The 24,357-nt window shown below is 40.4% G+C and overlaps 1 protein-coding gene and 1 long non-coding RNA gene across 3 annotated transcripts in view; one reads left to right on the top strand and one right to left on the bottom strand.

Moving 5' to 3' along the window:
• The window catches only part of cpne5b (copine Vb), a gene marked incomplete at both ends in the record, with an annotated part of 90,360 nt that extends 73,657 nt beyond the window's left edge, over nucleotides 1–16,703 (bottom strand). The window contains one exon of one of the 2 annotated variants that reach the window (XM_079186632.1): nucleotides 16,432–16,703. In XM_079186632.1, the coding sequence (XP_079042758.1) occupies nucleotides 16,432–16,550 (119 nt within the window). The remainder of the gene's footprint in view (nucleotides 1–16,431) is intronic. The other variant, XM_079186631.1, reaches the window with a different exon arrangement.
• Nucleotides 16,704–22,790: 6,087 nt separating this feature from the next.
• Nucleotides 22,791–23,385, top strand: LOC306715696. Its single transcript, XR_013767696.1, has 2 exons — nucleotides 22,791–22,875; nucleotides 22,958–23,385. It is a non-coding gene; the product is annotated as an uncharacterized lncRNA (long non-coding RNA).
• The last annotated feature ends 972 nt before the right edge of the window (nucleotides 23,386–24,357 follow it).

The raw sequence follows: 24,357 nt of genomic DNA on the forward strand, positions 1-24,357 counted from the left end.
TTCCTTTAGATATGTTTCTTTTTTCTATCTCTATAACTTAATCTATAAACCGCCGCTCATGTTCGAGTGTCTGTGTTACACCTCCATCATGCTTGCTTGACCTTTTTCATTATGCCTGCCAGAGGCTACTGTGAACCCAACTCTATTATCCTCCTTGTTTTCTTTTGCTCGCTCATTCACTGCAGTGACATGAGAGCCCTCAGTCGAGATGCCAAAGCCCGCTGGCTTCTCTTGATTTTTGTTTTGTTTTCTTTCTTGTTTCATTTTCCTCTACAATCTCTCTTGTAATAAATCTTTAGCCGTGTTCTTTCATCGCCATCAATCTTTTTTGATCTTTTCTCTGCCTCTGTATTTCTTCCTCCCTCACTTTTATAGCTCTCAAGAGCGGGTTGAGAAGACAAGTGAAAAACATGAAATCTTGAAATCACATGTTTTTCATCTCATGTTCAAAGTTACAAAGACGATACTTTCTGATGTTCTGCGATTGAAGGGCATTTCAATTTCGAGCCGCAGAGAACACGGTTCCAGGCAAAAGTGCCTTTTATTACAATTTGATCTAAATTGAAAAGATGTGATGATACTAAAGCAGGATGATCAAATATGCAAAATGGAGCACACACTTCACAGAGATTAAAAGTACTTTTATCCTTATCAGAAATATTGCATGGCTACAACTCCAGCAGAGGAAGAAACATCTTACCATTTTCAGTTCAACATGCTTGCATACAAAATATCTCAGAAATGTTTTGTCTCTAAGAAATGGATGCTTCGTTTGCTTTAATTTATTCAGCCCTTATCCAAATGCACATTCACTTATTGATCTCTTTCCATCCACCAACACATCCTAGTAGCCCTGAAAGGCTACATTAGCACACAACGTGATGCGACAATCTCTGTCTATTTCTAAATTTAAATTAGAAACTTTCTCCAAAAATAAGTGTACTGTACATGATTTTTCCTTGAAAAAGAGAGAACTGTGGAGGCTGTGGAGGGGGTTGCTTTTTTTCTTACTTCATATAAAAACCATACATTCCTCCTAATAAAGATGTATGGGAGTCTACCTGACCTTTCATTTATTCTATTTCTATTTGAAGAGCTGCTCTGAGTGCATCAGATTGTTTCCTATAGCCTGTCCTCACAAATTAGAAAATAACCAAAGCCAGTGTATATAAAGGTCGACACCTAGTGCCATTATCTTTTTGTGAGTTTATAGAATAATCACGCAAGAAGAAATAAGTAAATGTCAAAGACATTTTTTACTGTGTGGGAGCCAACTGGAAAACCTTTTTTAACATTGTGTTTATGGCCTCAATCCCTAGTTTCAAGTCTTCACAGCATGATGTTCATTTAGTAAATTATGGTCCCATTCAGAGGGAAATAGACCATAAACTAGGGTATCCTTTAGGAAGTGGCTACCTTGTGATTGACAGGTCGCTACCACGGTGTGGTCCTGTCTGGGTGTGTGTGTGTGTGTTTGTGTACATGTGTGTGTGTGTGTTTTGTATGTCTGCATGCCCAGAAACAATCAACCAAGAATGCAAACATCCAACCAATTATTGTCGTATTCCCTCCCTTTCTCCCTTTCTCCCCTGAGTTAGTTCATTGTTTTCCTGCAAACTGGCCCAACATGAATCTGCACATATGTCATCCACCACTGCCTCCTCCATCTTTGTTATTTCCACCTTCTGTTCATCTGTCGGCTGTGTACTATCCCTCTAATGCTCTCTCTCTATTGTCTCTTATGTGAAAAGTATAGCATCAAAATGCTTTCATCCCTGTGCCACTGCTCGTTATTTTTCAACATTCACTCAGTCAACGCATATATATATATATTTTAAATCACTCTATCCCATCGCAATGACATGCAGGGCTCATATCTAAAAATAAACAGCAGATGGTGTATAAAAACAGTTTCATCTCTGCCCGTAATGCATTATTGAAGCAAACGTTTTCACTCATGATTAATACAGTGTTACGTTGATGTGATAAAGGATTTTCTAGAAACAAAATCCAGTTGCAACTAAGTCAATGTTGATGTATTCTAGTTGATGTTCAGTGTTGTACTGTCCTATGAAAACATCTCAGGACAACAGTAACTTTATTAGGATTGACATCTTCGGGGTCTCATGCAAGCTTTTTAGCAGAAGCCATCTTTTATAGTCAGAGCGTCTGAAGTGTGAAGATGGCCAGCAAACGCCATATCATACAATACACTATATCTCTAATCTAATAACTTATGATGGAAAGCCATCTGTAAACCATGTTGCTCTGTGTATAACACAATTTATTTGAATCGACAAATTATTATACTGGATGTCGCAACGATCAAATGAATAATGGCCATCATGACGTTTGCCATCATCAAAGAAAAGCCTTTCGCTAAAATTAAATGCATAAAAGCTAAAAACAAGCATCAAAAAGAGAGGCGCTTGGGGTGTATCCATTAGCAAACAACGCAATCGAAAGAAAAAAACACTCCATAATTACACATAATTTAAACGACATCAAAAAAGTGAAAAGGCCAACAGAATACAGTTTTACTAAGAGGGGGGGTCATTTTCTGCTCCAATTAAATAATTAAAAGTATTTGGTGCCATTATATTATTAAAAGCTTCTACTTTCTAACGCTTGAAAACCTGTGCTCCAGTCCTCAGACTTAACCAATTTCATGTCAGCACTTTTGATTCCCAGTGAATGATAATTGCAGTCTGATAATGTAAATGCACATAAATGATAATTGTCTTTTGGTTTTACATGTTATAAATCAAATGGAGGACTACATCTTTGTCATAGATGAAGCTGATGTTTGCAGTATGGTTTTAGCCAACTCTCTTGTCTGTCTAGATCTATGAGAGAAGGATGAACTGAAGGATTTGGTGGAGGAGCAGCAATTTGTAAGCTGCAAATATTCCTAATATGTGCATTTGATAGAAAAAGGTCAAACGAATAATATTAATTAGTGTTGCTATGGAAAGAGAGAGTAACCTTGGCGTAAGAGCGGGCCAGGTTCGATACACAGTGTGTCTGAATAAGGATGCTGTGAGCTGTTCAATCCTGTGTGCAATATATTGAATTTTCATTTTTGCTGTGAAAATTCTGGGGGGATCGTTGAGTTTCATTCATGAAAGCTTAATGTTGTTCTAGGAAAGAGGCAAAATAAAGCAGCTCATGTACTCTTGATGTACTGATGCAATTAGTGCTGTGGAAATGCATATTATACAGAATTGTTTTTACCTACTTGTTGGTTACTCCCCAGGCTATTATTTGAGTGCATGCTTTTATATGAGAATGTACGCTATAAAAAGTTAAGCATCACTTTAATTAGCCAATAAATTGGCATTCAAGATGATGGGAGACAGTTGATTGAGGACGAACCAATTTGATCCTTATGACAACCATCCAGGTACAGGTGGAGGGAAAATATATACATTATTGGATGTATTGCAATTTCCTCTTGAAAGATTATGTCCCAATGCAGGAAAATCAATAATCAGAAAATTAAAATTCTTGATTACATGATCACCTGTGTTATAAGAGCATCATAGCTCATTTGGAGAGTAGCACAGCCAGTATGTGTGGGCGTAGGGAGTGCGTGGTGGAGTATTAAAGAGAGACAGAAGGTCGGTGAATGCCGTGTGAGTGGACAGTGAAGATATGTGCAGTCGAGTTTGCAGTTTGTCCATAAATAAACGCTGCAGCTCCTCAAGACCAGTGGAGTGCCCTTGTCTTGTTTTCCGGCTGCTGGGTGAAGTGACAGAGCTTACAGTATCTCAGGAGTGAGTATCGACTCCAGCCCTACCACAAAGTGTCTCCCCTGTGCTTCGAAGCAGCAGAAAACACCTGTAACAATTTTGTAAGACTTGGCTCTGTGAGACCTCTGAATTGGAATCGAAGCAAATCCTGAGGAGCCTTGAGCTTCACATCCATAATATAGAGCACAGCACATGCATAAACATAAGAGGTGTGTATGAAAAAAACTCAACCAGGAAGTGGGACAGAAGCACGGCAAAAGGCTGCATTATCTGCAGCTTCAAACACCAATACCCAGCTTGCAGGAGCTCAACCTGAGCGTATTCAAATTGAGGTCTGCTGAAACAAAAGCAGCTCATCAAAGCGTTTCTTTTATTACCCTGTGTCAAGAGCACCCCCACAGCATATGCCTTTCTCTCCATAAGCCCCAAGTCAACAACGGTCCTGCCCTAAATTTTGAAGTAAACTTCACCCAAAATTCATCATTCTTTGGTGCACATCTACAACAATATACTGTACAGCCACGTCAGACTTCGAAAATGGTCCTAAAGAGTGAATGTCTTCAGGGTTTTAGACTTATACTGTATACTTATACTTTATACTTTATACTATATACTTATACTATACTATGCAATAACTGTAAAATACTCTTCTACTAATATGAAATGTCTTGATCCTTTTCGTCAAAGCAGTGAACGGAAAAAGCAAGAAAAGAAAGACATATAGAAGCTCAGAAAGTTAATTGGAAAAACATTTCCCCGCGATGATGGAAAAATGCTTTTTCAAGTACATGTGATTGCCTTTAAGAACAAGAATAAACTTTTCACATGTCATAACAACTACCACTATGACAGGAAATTTATCAAATGTGTCACCAGATTTGCATTTGTGTGTTACATAATCCATTTCAAAGGTAATGGCAATACTAAAGGGGTTTCAAACTAACTTCCTGAAACACAACGTCCTTATGTAAATGAGGTTATGAAAAGATTTGAGCTGCACGGGGGCAGGGTTTGGGTATGATGTCTCTCTGCACAGGGGAATTTGTGAAATCAAGAGAGCAGGAATGTAAGAAAAAAGTCAAATGTAAGAACAAAAAAAGCCGAGGAGAAAATGTGTGTCAGAGAATGTGTGTGTGTGAGAGAGAAAATGAAGTCCTCAGAGATTAGATCAGAAATAGACCGAGTATAACGGAGTTCCTCTTGCACAGGGAGAAAACAAGCCCCTGTTAGACAGACACACAGACATAGCTGACTTTACAGAGATCTGACACAAACCACCATAATTAGATATATAGTCCTTTCCTCTAACCTGATAATAAGGCGTTAAATATTTAGCGTTGAGTGGTTCTCCTTGAAGAAGTGTTTCAAGACATGAAAATTGAGCTGATGAGATTCTTAAATTGGAATTAAGTACAAGTCAGCATAAATAGGCTGCTACAGGCTATTACAGTAAGTAAAACTCTGGGAGCTTAAAGTCTCAGTGAAACAGAAGTTAAAGGATCTGTAGCTTGTGACGTATTCCCCAAAAGTAATATTTAAGAGGTGTACAGCTGGGCGGGCTTAGAATGCAGCATGATACAAAGCACCATTGTTGCTAAAAGTTGCAGATTGATTAATGGATAGATCTCTCGTCTTGATATCATTGGTTGAAATTGGTTGGTACTAGCTTACGTAAGCTATATTTTGTTTTACAGAAGGAAATGATGATTGGATTTTGATATAAATTTACAAAGAATTGCTTTTTCATCATTTTGTTGCATTTGTTAAATAGATGCACAATATGACCGGGGGTGTGTTCCATTTCATATTGACTTTGACTTGTAAAACTAGCCCAGATGCGTTTATTTACTCTTTATTGCACCTGTTGTGAAAACTGCCATTGTTTAGATTCTGAACCCAAGTCTTATGAAAGCCAGTGTGCCTAAAGCCAACAAGTCACCGTATTGCAGGCATTTCCATATTGTTTCCAACACAGTATTCCCTGGAAATGTACATCCAAGAAAAGACTCTGATATGCATGTGTGCATAAAGGGTGAAAGGTTCCCATCAAGGGTGTATTTTCCTGGTGCAAGGAGGACAACATGTGGGTGTAGACTGGATCTATATTGTATTCATACAGCACAGGTTTTGTGCTTGACCTCTTGCTTGCACACAACACAGCACCACTCAAGACTCGATGGGACAGTGTGTCAGTGTTTCTGTAGAAAATACGAAAACAATACTGGATATCTGCAGAACTGAATAGACAATCAAATGCACAACTGAGGGAGCTAAACAGGTTTTGCAAAATGTAATGCTAGTTTGTAAGCAAATAAAATGTTTTTTTTAACACCAGACAAAGAACATAGTGGAGGATTTAGCAGCTGAAGAGCTGCTTAACAACTGTTGTATACACCACTGTACTTATTTTTTATATGCCTAAATGTCACAATAGGAGATATCCATACACTTTGAAGCCCCAATATTATATTTTTGTATGTTCAACAAATCACAGGCTTACAAACTTCTTTCAAATTCATTTGAAATAAAAAACAATTGCATGGCGGTGAGGTTGAAAGAGTAAAGCTTTTTTTTAAAAGCCTGACGTTTTAAAAATATGAGCTTTTTATCCAGAAATGACAATGTGTCACTAAAGAATAGCAGAAAAGGGCCTGGCTGCTTTTCTCAAGAGCATTTAGCTGGGAAGGATTGTAAGCAGAAGGCTTGAATGAAAAAACCTTGCCGGTGAGACAAAATGAAAGAGACGGTAGCGATGGATGACAGAGGGGAAAAAGGAGTTAATGAGGAATCAGAATGGAAGAACGTTGTTAAAAAAAAAGAGAAGTGAGCTTAGAGAGAGGAGTTATAGCACAGATGGGGGATGTGAGAAAAGAGGTAACGTAAAGGAAGCAGAAAAGTGTGTGGGTGGAAGAAGGAGGGTAATCTGTTTATAAAAGCCGGAGACGAGCGTTGGGTAAAAGCCTTGTGCACCAGTGTTATTAAAGCTTTCATTGGCCCTTCATCACTGTCTCTCATCTTCTCATCATCCTGTCATCTGTATTTTCTTATTACTTGGCTGCCTTGTAATTTTGCTGATAGCAATATTTAATTATTATCATTAATGTGCTTTATGTGCTTTAATAGTAACATAAACATCCAAATATTGTAAAAACAAATGTGGGAGAAGCTCCTCTAAAATGATATTTTCTAATCCGTCTTTCTATAACAAAACAAGCCGCAGCGATTCATAAATAAATCTCTCTTCATTGCCTCGATCATCGGAGTCCAAACTAGTGCTGGCATTGCGTTAGTGTCGGATCGATGGCAGAACCAAGCAGGATCGTTTTTCCCACCAGCTGTTGAATTATTCAGGCCAGGACTTCCTCTGGGGAGATTCCTGCTCAGCCTGCCAGACAGACACAGCAAGCTTTGCCGCATGGCAGGGAAGCTCGGGACCATCAGAAAATTCCCAACAGCATTGATTGTGCCATAGCACGACCCAACAGAGGTCAGGTAACGAGAAGCATTACCAACTGCACGGTTAGGACCCTGAAAAACTGCGGGTCATTGATCATTTATAGTTTGCGTCATCTGTTTTTCTGTGAGCTGCAGAATAATGTGATGTAGTACGACTTTTTTGTTTTCAAAGTTGTCATGCAAAAGTGGCTGATGCTGTCACACAACAGCAGTTGTATTTTGTAGGTATAACAGGAAACGGTATCATACTGTGTGCCCCTCTCAGACGGAAAGCTTGCCAAGACATTTCAAGCTCTCTGCCTTAAATGTTACGCTGGAAGCGAATACACCAACATTTTTAAGATGAAAAGCAAAATGCAAATTAAGGAGAGCCCATACTGTAAAGATAAGACCCGAAGAGAAAACGTTGTGGAACTGCTTCAAAGGAGGTCAGTGTAAAATGTGTGATTGTTTTAGTGATGTGGGTTACTGTAGAGAGAGGATCTCATTGTTGGATTTCCCTCCTCTGCCTGCCACTAAGACTTGATCCTTCAACTACTAGCTCTCACAAAAACTGTGACTCAAATCATTCACTAGCACACACAAGATGCAACACTCTGGAACAATCTTGAGACTGAAGGGCGAATTCACAAAGAATGGATTGCAGCTGCTGATAGCACCATGAATTGTGCATCATTTAAAACCGCTATCTGCTCGGTCTCAAGGTCCCATTGACAAAAGGTATTCAGCTAATTATATTACAGCACAATACATTGCAGATGTTACAAAATACATGTTACAAAAAAAACACCATTTAAAAATGTTTCAGCCAATACTATCAGGATTAGAAAGTGCCAGTACTGCAGTAATGTCTTGATAATAGGACGAAGTTGTTTTGAGAGCTGACAGAAAAGTGTACACACTTTATTTACAGTCATTTGTTTGAATTAAAATCCTCAACAATAACTGTCCTAAACCATCCTGAATGCAATTACATCCTTATGAATGCAGCCAGGAGAACAAGTAATGTCCTGACACACACACACATACACAACTGTTATCTATTTTCCCTCAGGCCAATGGCAGCTCCATAATCAAATCCAGTTATCTCACCCACACACTTTCCACACATCTCCAGCCTCGCAGTACCACACAGGACGATCATGCCCAATCATAATGTCCTGCACTGGAAGGGACCAGAGCCAGAGCTGAAATAGCACCACAGGCTGAGAATAGGCAAACAATCTCACATCTACTCCTCGGAGTGAACTCAATCGTGTGTCACTCACTACGAGATGCTGACTGGCCCACAGTTTGTAAAAGTGGCTTTATAAACGGCGACAACATTAGACTGTTCATTCACTTCAGAGTCACATTTGTATTTTGACTTATGTTTTTAGTGACAAGCTATCAGGTTTCACAGGTAGAGTATGTGTAGTATTGGTAAATGAGCTGTCATCTCAAATTAACTGCACCCATTCTCTGTTTTGACAAATAAAGCCACAGCCGCTGCAACGAAGCCTCAAATGAACATTGTTTCTAAATAATGCTGAGTTTCTCTTCGACCGCAAATCCTACAAAACATCTTATACAACGTTCACATTTGACACATGATTATACTCCTTGCTAAATAGCTCAGGGACTTTGTCGGTGAACTGCAATGTTTCTGCTCAATGGCTCCATCAGATGCGGATAAGGAGAAATACTGGCAGATCCAAACCTGAGGCCACATACCTGGAGCAAGCTGAGCTCATTAGCTGAAGGTTACCAGGTATCGTTTCTAATTTTAAGCACCGCAGACTCAAATTACCATCACCGTGTGAGGAAAATGTGTTCAAATACGCATGGTATTATTCTTGGAATATATCAAAACAAGCATATAATTCATTATACACTGCAACATGTGCAGATAATTTACTGGAATCTTTTGGAAGTCCTGACACCAATAAGCATTCTTGCTGTTGCTTCACCAACGACTGGAAGCGTCCATTCACCTGAATACGCCAGCATGTCATTCAAAACAAATGAGTTCATTTTATTCCGTTAGGATGCACCACTTGTAGTGTATGTGGTCCCAGTGAGGATAAAAAAAGCTCCATCTTTCTAAGTGCCAGGTGATGGTAGCTGTCCACAGCTGTGACTCACTTTCCTCTATACCCCTGAATGAGAGCTAAGCTCCCATTACTCCAGCACATATGCCGAGGACAGATGCTTCATGCGCTGCTCAATGTGTCCAATTCACGCAGCAAAATATTAGTTTTTCAGGGGTTTTGATGCCTGTTGTATTTTTTAGATTCCGGGTAAAATAAAATAATTGGCATGTGCATCCAAATACTGCATCCATTTCCTCCACAGTCTGCATGTATTTGCTATGAGCTCTATGATGTTAAATTCCTGCAGTTTTATTTTAGTTGGGTTTGTCAGTAGCTCCAACTGAAAAGCTAAATGATCCAATTACGCAATGAGACTCATGAGATAGCGATCCCTCAGCCCAGAGTAACGCTGATAAAATGCTAATCAGGGAGCCGAGACAAGCAGGTCGTAGACCCCGGTCAGATGTTAATGAGGGCCTCTCCAATTAGAGAGATGACTCGGGTGACCCATGATTCCCCGCATGCAGATAAACATGTATAAACACTCATCCATCCCTGACCTGAGGGAAGTTTGAGAAACAAAGTTTGTCAGAGCAGTATATATGCAAATATGCTTGTTTGAATGAGTTTATCATGTGAAATAGAAACAGATTGCATTTTATATTATTCCAACACATTGCTGCTAATCAAGATTTGAAAAATGATTGTCCTTTGATCATGATTTAACTTGTTACTATATAATTTATACCCATTGGGCTTTTGCCAATCATGGAAACATCAGTCCACTCCTATAGTGACAATGGAGCCCCAATCAATGGAGCTTTCAGCATCACAATAAAGCTCGCTGTAACATCGCTGATAGCATGGGACTTGAAAAGAGCGGTGATACAAGTTTAATGCCACACATAAACGATAAAAAATGTTCTTTTGGCAAATTAATATAACTTTGTGAAGAAACATCTTTAAAGTTATTAGTTGTATGTACAGTATGTTCCTCAGAAAAAACGTGTACTTGACTGGCAGTTGTTTGGCAATCTGAGGTTTCTGCTTCACAGCAAAAGTTACATTTTGTACCAAATAGATGCAATAGACTCTCACTCTGAAATTCATTTGAACCGTCTAACATGTTTGCTGGTCACAGCTTCTTTTAGCTATTTGGGACACAGACAGAAGTAGAGTGTGTGTGTGTTTAGGTGGTCCTCCATTTCCGCAGTCCTTCCCCGATAAGTTTGACTTTGACTTCTCATGACTTCCCTCTGCTCTTGCCAATCAGCCAGCAAGCCTGTCGGTTCGAGGGCACAGATCAAAGCCCCGTTTCAGCCACTCAGCGAGTAAAGCCAGCATGACAGTGAACCATCATTAACACACGCACAGAGCGTTACCCCTCCTCTTCCTTTTGGACTTAACATCTCTGATGTCTAGCTGCTGACGACCACATCCTCACCAGGCCTCGTTTGTATTCCGGGAGAGTCTGTCACTCAGGCGTAGGAGCCAAAAGATACAAGCTTGTTACAAGTGTGCAGGATTGAAGAATTTGATGGGTACAGGAATGAGACAGTTCATTCTCAGCTCACAGAGCTGATTATAGCCTTGGCCGTGTTAAGACGCTGACAACTGAACAGTGCTGCTGTCAGGGCCAGGGGGAATTATTGGGTGTCATGTGAGGAGTGACAGATACAAACTAGAATCTTTATAATAGCATGGTAATGAGAAGATAAGAATAATTTACAGGTAACATTTAGTTATTCTATTAATATAAATATATAATCTTTTCAGCATACCCACAGTCCACTTTATTGATTTAGTGAATGCATTAGACACAGTGTGTCCATCAGTGTCCATCAGGACGCTGAAAGAAAAGCCTTTAAAGAGGCAAACAGCACTGAACTGTGAAAGATAGTAAATATGGGTCAGAAATGATGTTTGCTTTCTGCAAACTCACTCAGGTGTTATTAAGGTAAACAAGAGGGTAGAAAAATAATTGATTGGTCCTGCCAGGTCAAGAGAAGAGAGTGCTTTAAAGCATCCAAATGTGTTCATGCAAACAGTTCCAAAAATATGCTATCTGTACAGCAATGCAGTCTTGAAAGCAGGCGGGGAAAAACAGTTTTGTAAGCAGAAACAACAACTCTGATGAATGTTAAATATGCACTGCTTCCAATCTTCATAAAGTCTTTTAAATTGTCTCCCCAATGAATCGTGTTGCTGTTATCGTGCACATTGACCTCACACGGCTGTCTGCATGACAGAGCTACCAGGAAAGCACAAGAGGTGGAATATAAAGGTGGTGAGCTGCCATCTCCAGATTGTGTGTAATGTCTCCCAAGAGGCCAGGTCTGTGTAGAAGAGGGTTGGAGTCAGGGAGAGGCAGACTGATGCTGCAGGTTTAGAGTGCCATAATGCAGCTCCAGCTCACAGTAATAACACTGCAGCTTATACAGAGTGAAGCTTGAGATGCAAAAGGAACAAGATCTTTGTGGCCTCAACAAGAAACAAAAATCCTTAAAGTGAATACTGTTCCACTAAAAGCAAAATGCATACACTATGATCTGATGATTTCAACAGCTGAAACTCATAATGGCTTAATGAAATACGAATGCTTTGGGAATTATGCTTTAGAATTGAATGTAAAATGCATATATCTTGTGCATTCATTTCACAGTTTGCGGAAGCCAATATCATTCAATTGACTGTCAAACCCTCCCCTGTACAGCGATGATCAAATCATAGCTCAGCAACCATAATTAGGGACGGCAGCAGCTTCTGAGTTTTCAACATGTTAGAGCGTTACTCTGTATCTAAAGAGTTTTGAGGTTTATCTTTTCCACAAACTAAAGTATAAGAACCAAAGACTTGAGAATAGATTTCACAGCCTGTTTGTTCTAAAGCAGTGTTTCCTGAACTTTTTTTTTCTGGCGACCCAGTTTTTAAAATGACAAACTATTGCAACCCAATTCACAATAGGCCTTATCTATAAATCGTGAGCAATTATGTGCATAAATAAACTTTCCTGGCCATCTTTACTGCCACATCACCTTATAATATAGGTTATCTACAGAAAGAGATTTATCTTACTTTTGGCGGTGGTGGTTCATCTGCAAGATAATTATGTTGCAGATTGCAAAACTGTGCTCAAGTTTTATACACCACATTCTTCCTGTGGTTAATTAGCATCGATGATGCTTGCGGTGTAGTACGTATTCACACCAAAAGTGCTCAAACCTAGAGAGATGTGATGTGAAAGAGCATGGGAAATCAGAGTGATGATACGCTGTGACAACTGATCTCCCGAGGGCTTTGCCACACTGTGTGAGATGCTTTCATATCTGTCCCAGATCCGTAAAAGAAGCTATCAGATGCTGAAACCAGAGTCCTCATAAGCTCAAAGCCGTATGCAAATGCAGCTATCCTGGCATTCAGCAGAGGAATTTAATCATAGCAACACATGCAATGCCCTGCACTCAGGAAACAGGATGAGAAATCACCGCTGTTAAGGAGCCATGCACTAACTGCAGGAATAGAAACATTATAGCATGACCTCAAGCCACCACTTAGCATTAAATTGAAGAGCTGCATGATCTGTCTTCCCCCTACTGAAGATCTTAGATTAGGTATCACTCTCAAGAAAAGGACAATCCATTCATGGTGGGATTGGTTCTCTCTGCTCTCAGTTCAGTCGACGTGAACTTTGACAATCACACCTCTGCCTTCCTGACCCCTCTGTGTTTCCCATCAGCCTCTTGCACATACATGGAAGGACCGAGATGAATTCAGTAAAATGATTTTACAACCAGCAGATATGGCCTTGTTTTGGATTCGGGTCTCAAATCCTGGTCTGTAATTATTCAGTACCAAGTGGGTTCAGTTGGGTCAGGTCTCAAAGGTGTGTGTGTGTGTGGGCTCGGTTTGGATCTTAGTTTCAGGCCTAGAGCAAGGATATATGTCAATAGTTGCAACAAAAAAAATATAGATATAATTTTTTTCATCCAATTAAAATGAATCTTTGAAGATTCTAAAAATACCTTCAGAACAGCAGTGCTGTTAAACTACCTTCTGGGTTGTTTGAAATGATTGGCTATAGAAGCTATGTTAAGTGGATTTCTTGCATCGGTTGTGCACACTGCCACGCCAGGTGAGCTCAGCAGCTGGTTCTCCTCCATTTGACTGACCTCTTCCATACACAAGCCAGTATCACTTCGGCTGACTGGAGAGACTGTTTAATTGCTGTGGGCCACGTTATACACACACGTCATTCTTTATGATGTTTGAAATGGAAGAACAGGCTTGCTTGTGAAAGGCAATGGACTGAAAGAACAAAGGGCGGAACAAGAAGACTGTGGCTTGGCTTTGTGGCTGTAAGATTCACGCCTCCTCTCCTCTTCCTTTCTCCCCAGGAAGCAGACTGTTGACTGACAAGCCCCTTGAGAGTTTAAACACCCTATTTAAAAACCAAAAAAACACAGGTTTGATTTTGGCCCTGCATACTCCTAATTTTCTTCTTTTTTTTTAGTATCAAACTGTTTTACCGGTTTTCTATTTCTGACAAAACAGTAGCTCCTGAAGGCCAAGCTTTCCCACAAAACAAATGTGCTGGAAATTGTAGAGTGAGAGACGTGAACAGGGTGACAGACGTATCCCAAGGACTGCCTGTTCATATATAAAGGAAGGTTGTGGTTAGGCAACTACTTCATATGAATATAACACTGTTTGGAACTTCCTGTTACCAAATCCGTCAGTCTTCTAACCACCCTAAATGAAAGACAAACCAATTATTGACATTTCCCCCCCTTCTTTCACAGATCCAGCACCCACCCACCCCTTTCCATTTGTCATTGGTCCTGATAATAATCCGTTGTCAAAAGCAGGGAGTGTAGCCTGTAATAAGGGGTATTAACCCAGAGGGAACAGCTATCATCATGGCTTGGAGGCTTTGCAGAGTACATGTACGTGATGACAAAGGAAAATAGCAAAGAAGAAGACCCAATAGGGAGCCTTATCTCTTGAATAAGAATCTGATTCACACAACATCTGTAGGAAGGATTTGTGAGACAGTGAACTTCTGCTTGAATGTGACTTTACGATTTAGCTGTTAATTTATTCTATTTCATGAGAGCCTGATCCAGTAGCCTATTATTGAGTATTTGTTACAGCACCACCAACAGTGCTTGTAGGAAAATTGGAAGTAAGGTTATGAGAACAACCTTAAGCATGCTTCAGTTGTCTTTAAAGCTCGCTAAGCCACAATCCATTACAATCCTACGTCAATCACAATCACAGCAAACCCTCCTACTGATCGGTAAGCTTGTTTAGAGTATCTTATATTCCATACAAATTACAGCAAAATCATTAATATTTCATAAAAGGTTTGAATCTTGCCTGCATCAAACGTGTGCTTGTCTAAGATCTTTCTCAGCTTTTCTGGCTCTTGCTGGCTTTTTATTCTTCTTTTTTCCCTTTCTCTCTCTCACGCACACACACACACTTACACACACAAAGGGCAGTGAAGCAGGAGGGAAAAGCAACAACCTTCCCCTTACGATTAATGGTTTCCTCTTCCCAAACTCCTCTTGTAGGAGGTGGCATCTGCACCGCTAGTCTGCCTGTCTCCCTCTTTTCCCTACCAACATCAGCACATAATCACACACACACACACACACACACACACACATAGACGTCAAAGAAATAATTTGCATAAATGCAGTGGGTTATCAGAATAGGACTCATCATTTACCTGAATGTTGCTTGATTGCACATATCTATATGCAACATTAAGCTAGCCATCCTTTCTGCCTGAAACTAAACAGATTCTCCATTATCACCCACCATCTCCTACAACACATACTCTACAAGCAAACGGTTGTTCATTCAGTAAATTGAAACGCACTAATTTCTTGCCAGGGCGTGTGTTTATTTATTTATTTATTTGTTTCTCCGAGCTGAGAGACGTGGCAGCGAGCTTATCTGAACGTCAGAAAGCCCATCAATAATGCACACACGGCTTGTTATAGCTCACACTTACTCTGCTTCGATGGCTCACCAACCTAAATCCCGGCATCAAAGACCAGATAGATGTTGTGTCTCTTTCTCTCTCTCTGTGTGTGTGTGTGTGTGTGTAGGTCTCTAAATGTGTGGAGTGCGAACACATGCCAGCACTGAAGTGTATGTCTGAAAGGCAAAAGGCATTGAAAGCCTTGACATAAAAACCTTTCCTAATGGGAAGATGAGTGAACACTGGACAAGCGCTGTGGGGAGAGACATTTGGCGCAGGAGGATTTATTCTCCTGAAAAGGAAAATAATGACAATATAATAATAAAGAATGTGACTAAGTTTGAGTTCAGGGACACAGGCACTGTGTAAATGTGAGGTAAACCTTTTAATTTTTAACATTTTCTACTTTGTAAAGCATGCACAGAAGGAAAGAGGCTTTGTGTGCTCTGCCGGTGCTGAAACCGGCCAGTGGTTACAATGGGTACAGCATGGGCTTCAGTATGAAGAAGGCTTCTTTCTGAGATGTTACAGCAAATGATGTGTACAGTATAAGCACCACTATGCAAATGCAGTATATCCACAAAGAAGGAAGATAAACGAGTCTCAACCAGAGTTCAAATGTTGTGACTTTTATAAAGCACAAAAGGGCATTCTGCATGTATCACCCAACGTAAAAAAATGTATGTCAGACTTAACTGGTGTTCCAGTAGCTTACATGACACATTCCGTGTAAAACGCCAGCGTGCATGACTTGTGTAGTTCTGCACATCTTCACACCTCTTTTGTGATGGCTTGGGGCGTGACAGGTGTTTTTAAACTTAATCCCACAGAAATGGACACAAATCAATCGATTGATCAAAATAAAAAATAAAAAATGCTTCGTGTAAAGAGTCTTATTAGAACAATTGGATAAAACTCCTGATAAGTAAATGAAACCATGCGGACTGGCTCTGTCCACACCCAAAACCTGCAGCTCATTATGCGTTTGCGCATTTGATAAGTTGTCTCAATTTATTACAAATCACCTTCTCACTGAACAATCTTAACTAAATCACAAATAAAGGGTGGGGCGTTGTCACAACTTTTCCACCACGCAGTACTCACAACGAACTTTTCGGACCCTTGGTTGCGCTCTCCGCTCTCTGCGGACGCTTCAACTCACCTGCAGGAGACGGTGATTTCTACTTTGGTGGCGGGGATGTTGCCGGTGATCGGGTCGAAGTCGTACACCGATGACACGTCTTCCAGTTTGTCCATAACGTCTCCCTCCATCATCTCCATCGCCAGAGCTCGAGGTGGCTCGGGTCTGATCCGGGAGCCGCACAGCCTGGCCCTGACGGAGCGCGTCGAGTCTCCGGTGACTCCAGAGACCAGATCAGAGACCAGTCGGCCTCCGGTCCGAGCGGGAGAGGAAGCCACTTCACAAATGTTGAAGCTGGAGAGGAGGGAGGGGGAGCACTGAATGAGTGGACACCCGCAACAACAACAAAAAAGCGCAGAGGCGCACTTGGTTAGTCGTCCATGCAACGTAAATAAAAAATTACCAAAAAAAGAGTAATGCGGGGAAAGTATATGAGATTACTGGTGCGCCTTCACCGACCCGCTGCACATCACATGGAGAGGTGGACTTCTCTCGCGCCTTGTCTTCAGTCTGTGCGCACAGCAGAACGTGTGAAGAGAAAAGGCTAGATACACTCCAACACACCCATCCTTCCTCCTCCCACACGGAATTACACTCAAGTGCTGGCAACCCTGCCCATGCCCCGTCGATGCTGCGGTCGCCCTGCAACAGCCTCTGTGCTGCTCACTGAGAATGTGTGAGTGAGCGAGTGTCATGGCAATTAAATTACGCACTTTAGTTTTTTAACGTGTCTGACTTTTTTTTTGGTTTTGTGGGGAAATGTAGCGCTAAATCCATAAAAGCTTTTGAATACAGATCAGCGTGTCACTACACACCCCTGTGAGACCCTTCTGTTAAAGCACATGGTGCTAAACGGTGTTTGCCAAACTCGTGGACGGGATTATGTGGATTATTGGATAGTTTTATCTCCTCCTCGCAAAAAGTATTCATATGGATGGATCTGAGAGGGAGGAATGACTTGAACTGCTCTCAGCCAATGACAAGATGTCTCTAATTGACTGCTTTGTTTCAAAGGGTCGGGGGGAATATTTCAGCACCACAGCAATGAACAGCTCCCAGAACAAACTTGCTCAATAATCCAGTATAGTGGAAAACCGGTATTCATGGTACAGGTATTCATACACTTCTTTAGCCCTGAATGCTCGCTGAGTAATAACTGTGCATTTAACAAAAAAATCCAAATTAATTTGGATTTATAGTTAGATTTTGCTCAAAAGTGCAACTATTTTTCCGTCCCATTGTGTGGATTTTAGTCATTTTCTCTGGTGGAAGGAGGCACGTGCAAGACATTTTAAGAAATGCAGTTGCCAATTACAATTTGTTCATGCTGGCTGATTTAAAATCTATATTAATTACAAGGAGGGAATTACATAGAGATTTAATGGCCACCATCCATCATTGGCCTGTTGTATGCAGCTAAAACCTGTAAACCACATTGTAATAAATATGCTAAACTGGTACAACTGCCTGCCAAAAAAGTGATGGGTTTGTCATTTGTGGATAACTACAGTCTCTCCACCGCCTTACTGATCATCATCACACTTGGTCTGACACTCAACATCTCTCTCTCTCTCTCTCTCTCTCTCTCTCTCTCTCTCTCTCTCTCTATGCATAAACAAGTAGTCATGATAAACCAAATAACCAGCTGTTTCCCACAGATTGCTGGTTGCATCAGGAAACAAATAGTTGCTGCTGCCCGTTTATAAGAAAAAAACGGTGTCTTGCCTGTTTCTGAATAATTTAAGGAGCCAGCTTGTTGAGCAAAGTCTTAATAAACAATCTATATCATCTTTAAATGCTATTGCCATCCAATTGCGATGGACCAGGTGGTGGTCAATGCTTTGTACTGCTGGTCACATCAATAACACCATAAGGGATTTAAATATGCCTTTCCCTCCTTCTGCTTCCTGTTCTCTCAGCATCAGGAAGGAAATCACTTTTGACCAACTTCGAAATCTACAGTTGTCATTTTTTGGTCAAAATGAAAACAGAGACATCATATATCTGGTATCTCTCTATCTCTCTCTTACCCTCTTACTCACTCTCACAAACACACACACACACACACACACACACACACACACACACATACACACACACAGCTATAAGCATTTTTGTCTTTCATAAAATCTGTGCAGAAGAGCACCTTGCATCTGGATTCTGGAAATCAATTTATACCGACACAGGACGCTTCTGCCCACACAGCCCTCCAGCTCAGGATCAGGAATACACATGTGTGCGCGTGCACACACACACACACAGACAAAAAATCATTCTTTCAGAGGTATGCACCAATGTGCACATATAAATACAAATTATGTTCTCATATGTCTCTGAACCACCCATAAACAGAGATAAAGAGGCACACACATCCACATCCACAACCCTCTCTCTGCCAGGATGATTCATGTATTTTAAGGGCTCGCTGTTTAGTGTGGGTGAACACATTGTTGCAGATGTTCCAAGGAGTGGGTTGGCTGGAGCAGGGCTCAGAGGACAAAAGAAAGAAGCAAAAAGCCTTGAGAAGCCATCTGAGGTATTGCAAATGCACACAACTAGGATTCCAGATACCAAATTGAATTAATAAAAACAGGTGTATATTTGCATCTCTTTAATCTGAAAGCAAAGGGGGCTGTTGTTGAAATGTGTTCATGTTTTTCTCCCTCCATATTTTCTGAATTAGATCATTTTGTAGACCAATCTCATCTCTTTATACAGAACACATTTTTCATGCACTCATCTTGAATGTTTTCAGATGACCGAATGTGCATTTTCAGAGGTTATTATTACCATTCCAATGCTTCAGACAGGCCACACTGTACATCCCACGTCGTGAAGTTCAAAGTGAAACTTAACGTTGTGATACTGAACAACTTTAGGTATCGGCAACAAAACTAGCGGGTTTAGGAGAATATCATGGTTTGGATTACAATAAGTATATTTGTTACCTAACTGGCATTAGTTATAAGTATGTAAGCACAAAAATATGGTAAAATAAATCAACAAGTATCTGTGTCTGTCAGCCTGCTACGACCAGGAGGTTGTCAATGCTTTGTACTGCTGGTCACATTAATAACACCACAGGGGATTCAAGTGTCCCTTTCCCTAGGCTTCCTGCAGTTTCCTAAGCACTAATTACTGTGTTTATGCTTACTTGCGTCATGCTGTCCAAAAATATCGCCTTTCTTGAAGCAATTATGCAAAACCAGACAAATGCCCTTTCAAGCAAGTGAAGCTAACAATAAAGGGATTTTACTGTGGGGGGGGGGGGATTTTTCCCCCCACAACTTTGAAATTGAAGACATTTGTTTTCTCCGTTAATCACATTCCTCAGTTGTTTTAACATAACATAACAAAATGAACTAATTCATGTGTGTTGGATGAAGAGCTATTCTTAAATACAGGGGGTGGTCAGGAAATACTAGTTAATCAGGGAATCTGTTGTTATTTTGAGCCAGCCTCTGACGCACACTTTTAAAATACAGTCCTCTCCTTCAAATGTAACACCATCTATCGTCTAACCTTACTGTGGCTGTTAGAGGAAGTAATACAAATGATCAGCAATTGGTGCAATACCAGATTGAACATTGTATTGTACTTCAATTCTAAAGGAAAAATATCTCCCACAGCACAATTAGTTTTCATTTCTGGGCCCCATTTTGGTGTTTCTGTAAAGAATCTTTATTATTTTCAGTGACATGATTTCATGCAACACTACACAACAATGCAAATACACAATCTAAAATATTAACAGTGAACTTAAAGGGTTCAACTACTTTGTTTCTCAACTTGAGAAGCGCTAAGTCTGCATCATGTATCAAGCTCATGGCAAATATACAACTGGATAATTCAACAAAAAAATGAAAATAAAAGAAGACAGCTGAGGCTAAAGAAATTAGACAATCAGGAAGCCTTTTCCTTAAATTCTGTCCCTTCTGGTGCATACAAGACTTTTACCAGTAACCATACCTAAATGTATTACTGGAATGTTATTTAAGCTAATACAGTAAATCTTTTGGAATTCAAAACAGACTTTATCATGTATATTGAAAGTGGCAATTCAATCATAAAGGTGCAGTGTGTAGGATTTGGTGGCATCTAGTGGTGAAGTTGCAGTTTGCTACCAACTGAAATGTCTCCCCTGTGCCCAGCGTGTTGGACCGTTACAGTGGTTGACGCAAAAACGTGAAAATGCTAATGGCCTTATCGAGAGCCAGTGTTAGGTTTCCATTCTGGGCTACATTAGAAACACGGCGGCCGGCTCTGGGAAGAAGATCCTTTCCGTATATAAGGGCTCATTCTAAGGTAACGAAAACACAATCATTATTATTCTCAGATGATTATACACTAAATAAAACATACTTATTAATATTATATTCCATTTCTGCCAATAGATTCCCCTAAATGTTACATATTGTTCATTTGAGCAAACTGATGATTTATGATTCCGCCGGATTAAATCTGACCGCTGAGACTTTGTCTTTGTCTCTGCTTGCTGTAGAAGCAAGTGGGTACCTTACTTCTACCCTGTAGAGCAGTAGGGGGTTTAATAAACCCCAGCTCAAAAGGGCCACAGGTTCCCTCCCAGAGTGTAATCCTGCTCTGTGGCCCAGTGGTGATGTGGCAAACATCAGAGAAGCCTTTCATGAACGATTGCTCGGAGATTAACAAGCGAACAGACAGAAGGACCCATGGAATGACAAGCGCTCATTAGGTATTTATGGAAAGCTACAGCAGCCTGGGTGGCTGATTGACTGGCTAATGGCCCGACACTCCCTCAGGCAGCAGCAGTGGGGATTCAAAGAGCTGGCTGTTGAATTGCAGCTGCAAAACAATAATAATAAAAATAACCACACTGAGCGGGTCTACAGTTGATACACAAATGCTCAAACTAATTATGAACTCCTTGATTCAACACTTGCTGCTGCCCTTGATCAGATGAGCTACTCATCCAGCAGTTTTAATGGTGCAGTATTTTCTCTGCTGTAGCATTTAACATTTCACTGTTGAATCCTACAGGGACGCCGCCTTGGCGCTCTTCTCCTCTATTTTTACCAAAGGAGCATATGTTGAGTTGGTTTAACTCCAGATTAATACCAGACTGAGCAGCAAAGAACTCTCACAGGCAAAGGTTCCATCAGGGACTTTTTAAAGTAATCCAAAGAAGAAGAAGAAGAGAAATCTGCCCACTGGCTTTTTGATTTGGATTTTTGCAGTACATATTACAGGTGTTCATTTTGTCCTCCCACTGATCTGTGATGTGACAAGCAAGTTCAAAATATTTCCCCCTCGAATTAGTTTGAAAGCACTTATTTCAGATCACAAGAAATTATGCAAAATACAGTCAAAATTGTTTGTAACAAAGGCTCTGGCTGTATTCAAAGCTGCCTACGACTCGACAAAAGTTGCTCAAATGGCTTTTTCAGATACAGCAACAAAACAGTGGAATGCTCTCCCACCACGAGTGTAGAAGTTTTAGTCAGTTAAAAAAAATTTTTTTAAAGAGTCATGTCGTCTCAAAAAGTGTCTCTCTTCTCTGGAGCCGACTGAGCGTGAATGGCCGGCTACCAAGCGAGCTACGCCCGCAGGCGCTTGTGGAGCTTTTCAACTCCAAAATAGAAGATAACCGCATTTTAGAATGAATTCATACAAACAATCCGTCAACTGGGAAGTAAAAGCCTCTTGTCTACAAGACTGGTTTCTTGAGAGAGCTGGCTGGCTTGTTGACACGCTAGTTAGTGGAGCTTCTCAACTCTTTTACATTTTTGTAAAACTGCTGATATTTGAAATCAAAAGTGAAAGTATCAAATCAAAAGTGAATTTAGTAATGAAATACCGTATGAAAATTGTAAAAACTTTCCATTTTTAGCCGCTGTTGTTGTGAAAAAATATTGTTTCAGCGTTTTGGATACCATAGGCGAGGTAGACCGGTCCGATGCATACTAGAGTTTTCAAACCGACTCAGTACGACATCCGGGTCATTTTGACATGCTGCAGATTTTGCCTTTGTTTGCATACTGCTTACTCTACATGCTACATTCTGGCCAAATCAGTTCGTACTGCTTGTAAAGTATGGTTTTAAATACAGCCCATGTGAGAGTAAAGTTCAGGTTTTTACAACATCATGAATTTATCACACGTTATTCACTTCACACATGTCAATGTTGGTGTACTATGAGAATAGTTGAATTGAAGAATAGCCTACTGTCTGTGGCCTCTTTATGAAAACACTATGATAGGTTTTGTTGTTATTCAAAAAGTGTATTTAAGGAGAGCTTTATTTTTAAAGGAAACAGTTGATTGTGTCAGGAGGTAAGAACTGCCAAGTGTCCTGATAAAGAGGTAGATAATGTTTAACAGAGCCGTTGTGACGACAGATCAAAGGTTCAAGTCTGTTTTTCTGTCAGATCCATCGTCACACTTCAGAGGGAATTCTGTCCGCGATTGAGTGTAAATCTGAACCGGGTGAGTGGCTCTCTAACAACACTCTCACTCAATACTTTTTACAACCTGCTTTCCATCACATGTGCACATGTTAAACCCAAAGGTCTTGGTAGTTTGTGGGAGCATCCCGTCTTCGGCATCATGGTGGAATTGGCTTTCTACCCGGCGGTGGCACTGATGTATTTCTTTGGAGTACTGAAAGCAACGCAGGACGATCGGGTGGAGCTGGATGAACGTGCGTCGGTGAACGTGTTCTGTCTGTTCGTGTTGGCACAGCCACTGTGCCTTGTACTGGGAGAGTACACTGGCATGGCTACATACCTCCTCACAGCTCTGGTCTCCTACAACTTCCTGCCTTGGAGGACGACAAAACAGCCTGCGAAGGGGAAAGAATCAATAAAGAAGACAAAGTGAGAGCACGAAATTGACACTGAATGAAGATGAAAACACAGTGAATTTAAACAGTTATGTAAGGAATAAGCTTTCAATGAGAAAATGTTATTTGTATGAATAAATGAATGTGTTGCTCAACCATGCAGCAGTAAGTGTTTTTCATCTGCAGTTGTAAACATCTGTGAGGAAATATATCCAGGGACGTACGGTTCCCTTCTAGAAGTGAGGACGTGACTCATTCTCTGACTCCTGACGCAGTAATAGGGTGTATTTTAGATAAATGGATGGATAGCCATAAGAGGTAAAAGCCACAATAGAGAAACTCACAAACAGAAAGATCATACAAAAGAAATTCATCAACTAAAAAGGGTTCTCGATATAAATATATTGATGGATGCACACAGAAAGATTCGCAAATGTATTTCGGTATATACTGTGTATATGTAAATGAATGCTGACAAAACTAATAGAAATCCACAAATATATGTATTTAAAAGTATTTTCATCAAAAACACATTTGGATGTTTTTGGCAATTATTTGTTCAGAACGATCAGATGTGTCTTTCCATTTCAGCTAACAAGAAATATTTGTTTTATTTCTACATTTATGAACCTTATTATCCCTATCCTTCCTTATTACTAACACTACTAATCAGCACTGTGTTTAATTATCCACCCATATTCATGAATGACTGCGTGTCCCTCTGATGTGCCTAAACCCGGTAGTGTACAGAGAGCATGTGTGTGCTTTGTAAAGCTGGGCTCAAACAGCGAGTGAATAATGGGATTAAACCATGCTATTTAGTTGATAGTCCAAGGCTTTGTTCAGCAGTCGTGCAAGTGCTCGCTGTGTGTATCTGAGAAACAGTGGGACTTCTTTATTGAAGATGCTCATTGGTTCCCATAGCATTAAAATCCTTTCATGTTGTATGAAGTCATTGTCCAGGTTGGCACAGTGTCTTCCTTATTTCTTCTCCTGTAAGTGAATGTATGTAGGATAACCTATAGAGTCAAGCTTTAGCTACAAAGGTTGCATTTCCATTGTTATTAGCCTTTATATGTTTCGAGGTTGTATGCCAAAATCCACAAGAAAGTGTTTGTTCCATCTCC

Source organism: Pholis gunnellus (genome assembly GCF_910591455.1).
Source record: "Pholis gunnellus genome assembly, chromosome: 3".
Lineage (NCBI taxonomy): Eukaryota > Metazoa > Chordata > Actinopteri > Perciformes > Pholidae > Pholis > Pholis gunnellus.